We start from the raw sequence: 13,790 nt of genomic DNA on the forward strand, positions 1-13,790 counted from the left end.
TAAATATATAATAAGAATAAAAATTACATGATACAGTAGAGACGACTTTGGTACGTATACATAAACTGACGTATTCAAAATTTAGCCCTATCACTGGGTGTTGAGTGGTTGGCGTATACGTTCAAAATCGAAGGAATAAACTATACAGTGAGTGGGATCGTAGAACATTCGTCTTCGGTGAGTACAGAATTTGAAAAATTAAAAAAAAAAATAATAGATTGACTATGATTTAACAAACATATAAGCAGCGTGTTATTCATGTCTCTGCATTGACATGAAATAAAAGTATATGGGTGAAATTCAGAAATAATAATCACCAACTTGATTTTTTTTTTAAATTCAACTAACCATAACATATTCTTCACTTATATCATCATAATATACATTCATTCTACTTATGATTTTTAAGTGACAATAGAATAGATAATTGTAATTGCATAAAAAGTTTCAGAATTTTTATTAGTAAAACTTTATTTGAAAAAAGAAAATATTACTACATCCTAAAAGACTTTCTAAAATACATAAAAATAATCATAATCTTGTATATGTGACAGAAATTGGTCTTTTGATTGTTATTTTACATTATTTTTTTTCAATTCTGGTTTGAAAAGTTTTAATATGAAAGAAATATCTAACAATAAAACTCCCCCAAAATCACTTTTTTGTCCATTTAAGTCAATTCTTTATATCTAAACCAAAAAGAATTTTGATATTTATTGATATTGATATTGATATATATTTGATATATTTGATATAGAATTTTTTGATACAAGTTTTCTTACAAAAATACTCGATTTTGAACTGACCCTTTTCTACTCCTGACATCTGAGATGTATTTTATTTAATATTGTTTTGAAAATTATAACACACAATTATAACTCATTTAAATCAGTTCATCGTTTTGATATTATGTATCATTTACGACAAGTTTTTCATATTTTCAAGACTTCAAAACACGATTATTAGCAATGTGTAATATATATATATAGTATTAAAAATATATGTTAAGTGATAAAAAATATTCTCTGAATTGACTGCAAACTGTCCAAACAATATATATGTAATTTGTTGATAGACAATGTTTTGAACATCAAATAGGATCAAAAAATTTTTTTTTTTCAATGTAGTTTTAGTAAAGGTAAATGAAGATCATTGATAATTATAAAACAGTTTTGTTGCACTCCTGACTGCAGAAAATTTGAATTAAAACCATAGAACACAAAAACTCACAAAGTGTTGGCTACATCAAGTGGTAACAATATTGTGCAATATTCATAGTCCAATGCTTCATAATTTAAACACTCGAATGTATTTAAACTTGGCTTTATATCTTAATATATATTATATATTATTGAATTATTCCGATTTATATATAAAAAAAAGACTAGTTAAAATATATATTAAGAAGATAAAATGTATTTTACTATTTTATAGTATAGTTTCCTTCACAGGAAATACACTGTAAGCAACTCACAGTTCAAACAGAAACATTTTACTCATCATTTTTTTTCCATTATATTCATTCATATTTGATAAGCAATATTTGTGACGTTTTTGTTGCACTCCTGACCAACAGCTTGGGAATCTTTAAAGTAGAATTGTAAGGCAAAAATTACATCAAAACTTGTTCTGTTGTTTCAATGAAGTTAAGGTGAAATTATTTGAATTTTATAACCTTTTTTCAGTGTGTATATATTTTACATTCATAAAAAATCTAAGAAAAGATAAAAACACATCTGCATTGATAAAATTGTAAAAGAGAAGGATTTTAATAATGAACTGTCAATAATTTAGCACTAAATTATTCAAATAGATAATTAGTAATTAAAGAATATTTATTAGTATGAATAGAAGTCTTTTCATCAGATAACTTGAATCTTTAAAAAATGTATTGCGCTCCTGACCATAGACATATAGATCTGACCCAGTAATTGACAAATCGATTTGATAAAAATGTTCTTTGTGTCTTTATTTTCCAAAATAATAGTCAGAGAATCATGTACAGTACTGAAAAGTTTTTTCATGCTGGGGAGCAAACCATCAAATGTTGTATTCTTGATATTATTGGGTATGCACAGGTACTTGGCTGATTTATACAACATTTTTTAAGCTTTAAATTGTATATCAGTTATTGTTTCACACTTTGAAATTTCTTTTTTTGACTTAATTGTCTTACAGAATTTTTTGGCGCACTACATTTTTTCTGTTGCACTCTTGACATGGTATAAAACATTTTTCAACATCAGCCATGACCACAACTTGGTCAAACAAAAGTTGCTAAAAATTCTGAAAAACTATACTCGACAGGTTTTTGAAAAGGGGCGTCTGAAGGGAGTTTCTTTTCACTGAAGCAGAATTATTTTTATAAATTGGTATCATTTTGGTTAGTTCTGTTGCATACTTGCAGGATTTTCCCCAATACATATAAAAAAAAAAAAAAAACAAAAAACAAAATCTGAGCAGCATTGATTTAAACATTTATTTTTTGTTTCAGATAGATATTTTGTGCGAATCTTTTCTTAAATGGGTGCAACCCCCCCCCCCACCCCCACCCCACCCCCACCCCCCGGCACTTTGACGGCCTTGATACTTGTTGATTTTTGCTCATATATTAATTCATTGTAACGCTAACGAATATATTGCGTTCAGTCACGAGCATTTTATTAAAACCATCATATGAAAACTCCAAGGAACCTTTTCATAATTGAATCTGAAAGGATAAAAATGGAAAAGGATCTGATTCAAGTCAATGAAATGCAAGAATTCAATCACTTCCAGAAGTTCAAAGCTGGTAATTGAAAGTGATTAATTCCTGCGAATCTCAATATCTCTCTTTTAATTATCTCAATAAATGGGAAATTTAACTGAACCGAATTTTTTTCATTGGGGTATACAGTACTACATATATATGTATGTTAGAATTTCATGCATACCTGAAGTCTCTTAATTCTGCTTGGTGCTACAGTGGAAAAATTTCTTCCTTTGTTAAAACTTCATCAATTCATTACTTATGGATAATTCTTTCCACTTTAATTTTCCGTCAAAAGTTTCATCAGCCTTCAATCCCTACCACCATTTTTGCTGATGGTTATACACCCTATGTCATGGATGATATACTATACTGTATACACAAAAAAATAACAATACAGGTTACATCATGGGCGAAAATCTGTATCATTTTAGTCAAGATATATTGTTTCACTGACATATTTTCACAGAACATCTTCCGGGTTGTTATATTTTCATAGGTTTTTATTTATACATGTATGCTCTATAATGTACCACTGCTTTTGAACACATTAAAGAGGAATATTTTTACTATTTGTTATATATAAATTATAGAATTGAGTTTATCCTTTTTTTAACCTCACATATCATTTGTAATCAAAAATGTAGAACTATACCTATACGAGTTTATATAACCTTCATTAAGTTTTGAAAATAAGTTTTTGCATTTGAATTAATCATTCACCATTACATCCATGCAATGTATCAACTGAGGAACTACAGTATTAAATTATTGAACTGAACCAGGAGGATTTTCTCACGCAAATATGCACACTTTCCTATGCATCAAAAGTCCTAAGGAAAGTACCATTGTGCACAAAGCCATTCGAAAACTGACTCCACTCAGCAGCTGTGATTGGCAAACAAGGCATACGTCCACATACTCGTAAAAGTTAAACTATGCACACCGGAAGTTGGAAAAAGTAAATAAGCTCGTCAAATGTATAGTCAAATTCAAGTCAAGTTAAATTTAACGATATTGACAGAAAACAAATATAATGTACACCTGGAAATAAAGAAGATATTGAACATCTCTTGTTTTACTCACGCTAAGTTAAATGAATATTATCATTTGAATTGATATAAATATTTTACAAAATAAATATATTTGTGAATGATTATAGGAACCCTGAAGGCAGAACTTACTTCTCTCAAGACAACAGAAATATTTTTGTGAGGTATTCAATACCCGAACTGCTTTTCGGCATACGTTGACTCTGATGCAAGATGTGTAATGTTTAATTTCAAACATTGATTAAGAGGGACCCTGTAAAATGTGTTCTGATTAGTGATAATGTGATCCATTCACGTCTTAATGTAGGCCTTTAAGGCCAGAGTGACGCCTCTTCAAAATATCAAGCAATCATACACTGTAATTCAGGCATTCGCGCTCTATATCACGGATCTCCTCTGCCATTCTTTCTTCCTCTTCTTATTGTATCCAGAGTTATGTATAAATAAAATAAAAAATGCAACTTGTGCTACTTCGGTATGTACGAGTATGGGGTATGAAAGAGTTTGTGTGAATGTGGTTTGCGAGTTTAAGACCCTGGTCAGACGGTTACATGATTTTTCATCCTAGTCAAGTCCCGCTTTTTTTTTTTTTTTTTTTTACTAACGACCAGCACTTCTAGCCTAGCCATGATATTTCATTTTTTTAAAACGATATCTTTATTAAGATTTTCGAAACCTGAACCATTCTTTGAATTGTTCTACCACTGGCTACACTACCGTATGCTAGATAGTCCATGCTGAGATCCCGACCATAAAGTTAATATTAGCCTGACATTGCAATCTAAGTCGAATATTGCACTCTAAAGTGCATTGATAACCCAGTAAGCCAAGACGAAAATGAAAGAAGGGGTAAAAAAATCTATTAAATTTCATCACAATATGGGAGTTTTGTGCCTTTTGCATTCCTTTTCAACTGTTACTCGTAGTTTTATGCCTTTGTCGGCCGTAAGCCCAGACTACGTGCAGTTTAGGAGATTATCTGTTTCAGCTAGGAGTTGTCCAGCTGTGACCAAAGTCAACGGAAACCGGTCAAGTACAAGTAAAGAAGCATGCAATGCAATTCCAGAGAGTAACGTTTATGTTATTTTCCCAATAGTTTAGATCCTTGACTGACCTTTGACACAACACTGCTTTAGTGTAATTTTGATATCTCGAAATTATTTTTGAACTCTAGGCTGAAGTTTTGCCTCTTTACAAAACGTATTAAAAATCCATTTAAATGATGCATGAGTTATATTTTTAAGACACTAAACTGACCTCTTACTGAACGGTTAACCATAAAAAGATCTTTTGGATATCTGTATTCTTAGCTTTCAACTCATTGATATCTCATACGATGATGAAGATACGAACATATTACAAAAACTGATCAAGATTTCAGGTACACATAGATATTTTGCTGAAATAACTGATTAAAGCTCTCAAGGTATCCCAAGGTGAAAAGGCACCATTGTGTGAAGTAGGACCTTTTACATCTCTGTAACATACATGTAGGCACATTATTTTGTGTTCTAGTAAAAGGTTCAAAATTGTGCGATCTCTACGGCTTTTTATAAAATCATTGCTAGTGCTTTCAGTTCATGAGAGTCCTTTGTTTAGATTTAACTTCTTATGTCTTTAAAGTACAATAAGACACGGTCTAGACAAAAATATCACACTTTTTAGAAACATAATACCTTCATCCTTCCCAAAATAACATTAATTTAGAAGTTTAAGATATACTCTTATCATATAAGCAAATATTGTCGAAAATATGAACCATCATCCAGATCCTATAATGGTTCTCCAAGTAAAAGTTATAACCTGACAACTTGGCCGACTTCAAAGTTATGGTCAAAACAGGACAGTAATGTCATCCCTGGTTACGTAGACCTAGTCGTCAGGATCTTAGGTAAGTGTATAAACCATCTGGTTTATGGCAACCTTTATAATTTGTAAGAGCTGCCGTTGTTCCTCTACTTCAATGTTGAAGACACTGTTAGACTGTTTACATGGTGATTCCTATATTCCTTTCCATTACAATATGTGTGTTTGAGGATATTTCTTATTCAATAGTTGAGCTTTTGGAAAAGCTTTCTGCTAAAACTTGCTTCGCGGAAAGAAATTTTTCACTGTTGATGATATTTTACTCTCATATTCTTATGACCAAATAAAAAACATAGGGAATCAGAGATTACAGAGCTCACCTCAACGAATGTTGTCTTTAAATAAGGCAAAGTCCCACACTAAAATAATAATCTAGGAGCATGCATCCCTAGATGCAACATTTATGCAATTTTGGTCGGATAGGGCTTGCAGTTACTTGGGAATATACTTATCTGAAAACTTAAAACTAGTCACTCATCCAGAAAATGTAAGTCAAATCCAGCATCCAAAGCAAGTCTGAGATTGTTCGTCCCTTGGTGCATCATCCATGCAAGTTTGGTTCAGATAGGCCTTATAGTTACTTGGAAATGAGATCTGCTCCTAAAACTTTAACCTGGTTACTCATCCGGAAAATGTAGGTCAGATACAGCATCCGAAGCAAGTCCAGTAGTGTACATCCTTGGATGTATCATCCATGCAAGTTTAGTCAATACAGGGCTTATAGTTACTTGGAAATGACATCTGCTCCAAAACCTTTAACATGGTTACTCATTCGGAAAATGTAGGTCAGATACAGCATCCGAAGCAAGTCCAGTAGTGTGCATCCTTAGATATCATCCATGCAAGTTTGGTCAATATAGGGCTTATAGTTACTTGGAAATGAGTTCTACTCCAAAAACTTTAACCTAGTCACTCATCCGGAAAATGTAGGTCAGATCCAGCATCCGAAGCAAGTCCAGTAGTGTGCATCCTTAGATATCATCCATGCAAGTTTGGTCAATATAGGGCTTATAGTTACTTGGAAATGAGACCTGCTCCAAAAACTTTAACCTGCTCCAAAAACTTTAACCTGGTCATTCTTTAGCTGATATTGCAGCATCTGAAACCTTGACTGGTACAATGAAACACACTAGAAGCATCCTCCATGCATCTCTGACTAATATAGGCCATAGAAGTACTTGAAAAGAAAACTGCTCCAAAAACTTTAACCTGGGATGCCGACGCCGAGGGTATTACATAAGCTCCTCCAACTTCGTCGAGGTAAGCTAAAAACTACTTCAGAAAGGTTTTATCTACAACTTTAAAATTCTTTGAGATGATGTATTGAATTTTTTGTTTATTTTTCTATGGCAACAAATGTTGCTTTAAGTCATGAAATGTTACAAGTTGAATCAAGGCATTAAGTCTTCAAGTTAAAAAATACAATCATGCTATCAAGTTTTCATCTTTATTCATAACATCATATAAAATATCATGAAGCAAAAATCAGAGAGTAAAATGTTAAAACATGTATTATTGATGCCTTTTTAAATATCTCTATGTGTTACATTAAAATTTTACTTAAAAAATATATTTATAAAAATAAAAATAACAGATCTCAGATTATTAATATGTAAAAAAAAATGTAAATGATTATTAATATGTAAAAAAAAATATTGACAAAAATTTCATTAATTTATTTTGGTGAACAATATTATTGTATCGTTCCTATAAATAACACATTTTGTCACCCCCCCCCTCCCCCTTTCCACATAAATGGCACTTCATAAAACAAAAATTTGAAAAAGAATCTTGTATCCAAATTACTCTCTCTACATGCGATAGATTTGCCTTAATACATTAACGCAAAAGGCATATATGATCACAATTTGCCAATGTTATGCATATAGAAAAGTAGAATAAATGTGTGTATTTTTCAAAATCTCAAAACCATTCCTGAGTGTATCAACATTAAACAAACACTAGGACGGTATGGCACTCTTCATTGTAACTGCACCAGGGACACTTATTTTAAGGATATTCTCCCTTTGGTGCATTATGGTCTACAATAAGCTTCAACAACACTATCACGCAAATAACATTAAAAAACACATTTAAAACAAGATGTGTTTGTGAAACACTGATTCCCCCGTATGGCAGCTTATGGCGAAGTTTAAAGTTTTTACAAATGCAAGTCAAAATCCAGGCCAAAAGATAAAAAAAATGTTAAATTTGAAAGCCCTAGCTCCAACTGTTCAAAAGTTATGGCGAAGGTTAAGGTTTTTTAAAAGTAAGTAAAACATCAAGGTCAAGGTCAAAGTTGTTGGTATCCAAAGGAAGGTCTTGTCACAAGGATTACATATGTAAAGTATGAAAGCCCTAGCACCAGCCATTCAAAAGTTATGGCCAAGGTTAAAGTTTTTCGAAAGTAGGTCAAACTCCTATGTCAAGGTCAAAGGGTCAAAGTGGTTGGTATCCAAAGGAAGGCTTTGTCACAAGGATTACATATGTAAAGTATGAAAGCCCTAGCACCAACCATTCAAAAGTTTTGGCCAAGGTTAAAGTTTTTCGAAAGTAGGTCAAATTCCTATGTCAAGGTCAAAGGGTCAAAGTGGTTGGTATCCAAGGAAAGGTCTTGTCACAAGGATTACATATGTGGAGTACGAAAGCTCTAGCATCAACCATTCAAAAATTATGGCCAAGGTTAAAGTTTTTCAAAAATAGGTCAAACTTCTACGTCAAGGTCAAAGGGTAAAAGTTTTTGGTATTCAAAGGAAGGTGATGTCACAAGAATTACATAATTATGTGAAGTATGAAAGCCCTAGCATCAACCATTCAAAAGTTATGGCCAAGGTTAAAGTTTTTCAAAAGTAGGTCAAACTCCTAGGTCAAGGTCAAAGGGTCAAAGAGGTTGATATCCAGATAAAGGTCCTGTCACAAGGAATACACATGTGAAGTTTTAAACCCCAAGCACCAACTGTTCAAAAGTTATGGCCAAGGTTAAAGTTTTTCAAAAGTAGCTCAAACTCCAAGGTCAAGGTCAAAAGGTCAAAGTTGTTGGTATCCAAAGGAAGGCCTTATCACAAAAAATACACATATGAAGTTTGAAACCCAAGCGCCAACTGTTCAGAAGTTATGGCCAAGGTTAAACTCTCATAAAATTTTGCAAAAGTGGGTCAAACTCCAAGGTCAAGGTCAAAAGGTCAAATATGATGGTACCCATAGAAATGTCTTGTCACAAGGAATACACAGGTGAAATATAAAAGTCATAGCTCCAACCAATCAAAAGTTATGGGCAAGTTTAAAGTTGACAACAGACAGACAGACAAACAGACAAACAGATAAACAGACAAACAGACAGACAGGACAAAAACAATATACCCCCGGGATCTTTCGATCCGGGGGCATAAAAAGTAAATCAAAATGTGCGCCATTAGGTGCATGATACGCCCGACAAATATTTTTTTTTTAATCTTAAATGGATGAGTGAGCAGGAAACAAATCATGTCAATCTTGGTAGAAAGATCTCAATGATATCTCTATTCCTAATGTTTGATGTGCATCTTCTATGCTGTAGTTTTTAATTAGAACAAATTCTCAACTCGTTATATTGAAGTGACACAAATGTCCAATCTGTAGCGTTGTTAATTGTATTTTTTATCAATGAATAATGCCGCTGCTAATAAAACATGAATATACTAATCATTATTGTTAGACTTTAAAACTTAATTGCAATCATATGTCATCTTACTGATACTTGGTACTCTCCAATTTGGTTGTTTTGATATAAAAAATAAAGTAAGATTTTTTTTTAAAATTTGAGATATATTATCAATCGCAACCAAAAGCAAAAATTTTAAATTCCCCTCCCTTATTCCCGAGACATATGGGTAACACCGATGCTATAACAGAAATGATTATGACAACTTTCCTATATAAAACTTATTTACTAATCTTTATATTGACAGATGGAGTTTGACTCTGCAAAATGCTTTTTGCATGTCCAACTGAACTTTTTGAAATCCATGCCTTAGATAATTACTCCCATAGGAAAGTGGAATTTCTCTCCCAGTTGTGGGATGTTTTCACTAGGTTTTTACATTTTTTGTAGCACATTATTATTGGATATTTATGTCAATATTGCTATAAAAGAGAATTGTTATATACAAACACATATATATCATAAAAATGTTTATTTTCTTGATGTAACATTTTTAATAAGGTTACTGCTGTACTCTTATATACATTTGTAGAGATTACATGTATCTCCCTTAAAACATATTAAAAAAAACACCATTATTAAAGCTCAAAGTGACCTCAATGTAGTATGCAACACTCTTTCTAAACTTTCTCAGATGCATTAACTGACCAAGTTTGATGATTCTAGGTCATTTTTTTTCTAGTTATGAGCCAGACAGGGATTTGCCTTATTTGGCCTTATCAAGTTAATTAAAGTTTTAAGTGACCTATATACACGACACGAAAAAAAAAAACTAACAGACAGATGACCAGATTGGACGAACATGAACGCAATACCATAATACGTTCCGTCTTGGACTGGCGTATAATAACCATATTTTGTTCATTGCTAATCTAGCAGATCAGATGCATATCTTAAAAATAACATTTCTTCAATACTTCGTAAAAAATAAATAAGGTGAACAGAGCAATATAACATTATGATAATGTCATATACATAATTATATGCCTTTTGATTTCTTGTCCACAGATTACAGTAATCAATTCTAAAGCTTGTTCATGACATCATTATAACTTGGCGGGAGAGGAGCGGACGGTTGTTTCTGTGTTTGTTGCCATTCGACTGTTTGCAAGGATTGACATAAGGGTTGTTTACCATAGCCTGCCGAATACTGTGTTGAATAGTTTGCCGCCGGGAATGGAGCAATGTTTCCGGTTGGTTGTGCAGAATGTGTAGTATACGGATAGGCTTGTTGAGTCAAAGCTGAGTGGATAAAATGAACAAAGTTGTAAGAAAAGACCATTTCCATATAGTAAATTACTCAGTTGTGATTTTCATAATTGTAATAAAATTGAATTTGAATGTGTAAATCCCATTTATCCATATATATTATTACATGTACACATTTTATCAATGGCGCAACATGTTCATGCTGTAATCAGATGTGATCACCGTCGTATACTAACTGTTAAGTGAAGTTTGATTTTGAGGGTGTGTTACTTAAGGGATTCTTTGATTTGAAGACTTACGAGTTATTAATCAGAGTTTCATGCAATATCTCGATTGAAACATGTAAATTTTAAAACTTTGAAAAGAAGCGATAAATATCTTTAGCTTTTATTTCAAACATGCAAAAATTATTGAATGAAACTTCGGAATTTGGTTCAGTTTTGTTCGAATTCATTACTCCAGCAGTCAATTTATACTTACCTGAACTTGTTGTAACTTGTCTGGCTTGGTTAGTACTCGACCTGATGCTGACTTCCTTTTACAAACACACCAGCAAAATAAAGCAGTAAGCAACGTAACTAACACGATGCCCCCGATCACTCCTCCAATAACGGCCCAAACTAAGTTACTATCTGTAAGAAGAATACTCTTACACTTACACATGTACGTAATGATATAGTTTTTAATGAGACATATTTTTGTTTTTTAACCTAGCAATTACAATGCATGTTATTCAACTTCTTCAAGTGAGACAATGATCGAAATAGTATATGCAATTAGAATTTTATGACAGTTACCGTTTTCACTGCTCCTCATTGCTCGAATGATGTTTTTAATATATTTGTCTGTCGAAGATCCTAATAATGAGATCTCCTGACTTCAATAGGAATGGGTGAACTTTTAAATTAGATCTACTCGGAGTGTTTTTTTTTTAATATTTAAAAAAAGATAAATGCATGTCATGTACACGACTAATTCCTTATTTAGTATATTGTGTAAGGTATAGAACTGATATTTTATCATATTTTGTGTTTTGGTTGTCAATAAAGGGGGAAACACATGATAACGCCCACTTTTCCATATATTTACAAGATATGTTAAGGTCAAGATCTAGTAAATCATGAGTTTAGACTGTTTGGTGCTAAATCCATTATGACATCATAGTTGACTCAATCTTCCCCCTACTTTACGACTGTAATAGAATTATGTAGAAAATGAAGCACTTTCATGGCATTGAAATCATGTCAAAAGTAACCCCGATACCTACATTCAATTCAATATCATTTTAAAGTAAAGGTCAATAAGATAAGAAAAAAACCTATTGATACATTTCCTTTCTTAAAATGAAAAAAAAAAAAACGAAATTATTACCTAATTTTCTTCATTTTGCATTGAAAATGCCAGATTAAAATATATATTTTAGTTGAGTTTACCTTAAAATTATGTCCCGATACACCTTATTTTGCAACGCTATATTTGTAATGGATCATTAAAAGAACTCGTTTCTAAAATTTGAAAAAAAATATGTAGGCATCTTTAATTTACTAGATCTTGACCTTAAGACAAATAACTTCGTAAAAAAAGAACATGATTTTTTTTCCCAGAAATGTTTTATCTCGAGCAAGGCTTTGTCTTTAAGTTTGCCTAAAAACATCTGCTATAATATTTGAACAAAATTATTCTCTCTTCAATCTATGTCTTGGAAAGTAACATTTCTTTTCCCCTTAATTATCATTATTACAACAAAAATGATGTTTTATTATTCATTGATAATAAATAACGCCTATATCATGTATACACAACTACAACTTGTAAGATACTTACAATCAAGCTTTGTAGCTGTAATAAGAAATCTGAAACTGACACTGGATGTTGATTTTCCATTACGCGATTTAAAGTATACGTAAAGCTTTTCACCAGAATCGGCGCAGAATTCTGTGTTTGAATAAGAACTGGAACAAGTAAAGCTCTGTAAAGAAATTGCAGTTTAATTTTATTCGTTTTCATATACTGATCATTGTATATATCCCACTGTGTAAATTTTAACCCCCAAATTGCAGCTGCATCTATCACAAGGGGTCAAAACTTAACCAAACTTGATTCACATGTACAGTAAATATGGATGCTGAAAATGCAGTCTAACTGTTCTAGGGAAGAAAAATCTTTGAAAAATTTCCTCCCCTTTATACATGGATTGTATTATTCATTTAATACAATCATGTACTGTAATACTTTACGGGGGGGGGGGGGGGGGGGTATTGATCATATTCATGATTTGAATACCAAATGTACATATGCTTTAGCTTATAGAGTGTATAATATTATGTTCATACCTTTGTTCTCGATATGTAGAAATTGAAAATATTTAGGGAAATTTTGTTTTTAAAAAATTGAATTTTAAATTCTGTCACCTTTTAAGCTAATTCTAGAAAATACACCTTCTACCACAAAATACAAACATTCAAAATTAGAAGAAAATACTTCTGGAATTTATTTTACTCCATTCATATAAGGTAAAAAAGTTATTAAAAAAAAAAAGTAAAATTATGCTTTCAAAAATTAACTGATATGAATGTACATTTTATATTTTATATATTGGAACCCTTGACAAATGTTAGGAATTAATAATGCTCATGAAAAAATATCAATAATAATTGTACCTTTAATTTTTTCCCTTCATAACCAGATCTAAAAACTATCTCCATGCTGCAGTCACCGTCAACGAACCATTTTTTTATAACACAGACTTGATAATCATCACTAATTTTCTTCCCTTGTCCTTGGAAGGACATGTAAGAACACGAACTGACTCTTTGTCCTTCGTACTCAAGGTGTATTTGACGATACTCGTTAACTTCTTCTGATCTGGGACAGTCCTCTCCAAAAGTATCTTTTAAAACAATAAGTTAAACATTGTTTCAAGACCAAGACCTTCTGTGCTAGTAAGTGTCAAATTTGACTGCGAGTATTATCCCCCAATTTTCATTTTTTTTTCAGAGTTACATTCTATTTATTTCCAACTTTCAAAGATTGCCAGCTAGTACATTCTTATTGTAAGACACACAAAAAGATAAACAATTAGGACCTACATGTTAATCAAAATACTAATAAAACTTACATTCATGAATCTCTATTACTGTTCCTTCTGCTACATGACAGGCATAGAATGACACAAAGATGATGGTATATCCAATTAACATTTTGTTTCCCTATT

At 31.9% G+C, this 13,790-nt stretch overlaps 1 protein-coding gene across 1 annotated transcript; it reads right to left on the minus strand.

The window, feature by feature from the left end:
* Positions 1-9,790: 9,790 nt before the first annotated feature.
* LOC133176873 (uncharacterized) lies at positions 9,791-13,790 on the minus strand. The gene is made up of 5 exons (XM_061311926.1): positions 13,695-13,790; positions 13,237-13,466; positions 12,401-12,545; positions 11,057-11,208; positions 9,791-10,609 (listed from the first exon to the last, which is right to left on the minus strand). Exons 1-5 carry the CDS (start codon positions 13,774-13,776, stop codon positions 10,604-10,606), a joined length of 615 nt encoding a protein of 204 aa, XP_061167910.1. The 5' UTR covers positions 13,777-13,790; the 3' UTR covers positions 9,791-10,603.

The sequence above is a fragment of the Saccostrea echinata genome, unplaced genomic scaffold (assembly GCF_033153115.1).
Source record: "Saccostrea echinata isolate AGI-Se365-2 ecotype Australia unplaced genomic scaffold, CSIRO_AGI_Sech_v1 ptg000084l, whole genome shotgun sequence".
NCBI lineage: Eukaryota > Metazoa > Mollusca > Bivalvia > Ostreida > Ostreidae > Saccostrea > Saccostrea echinata.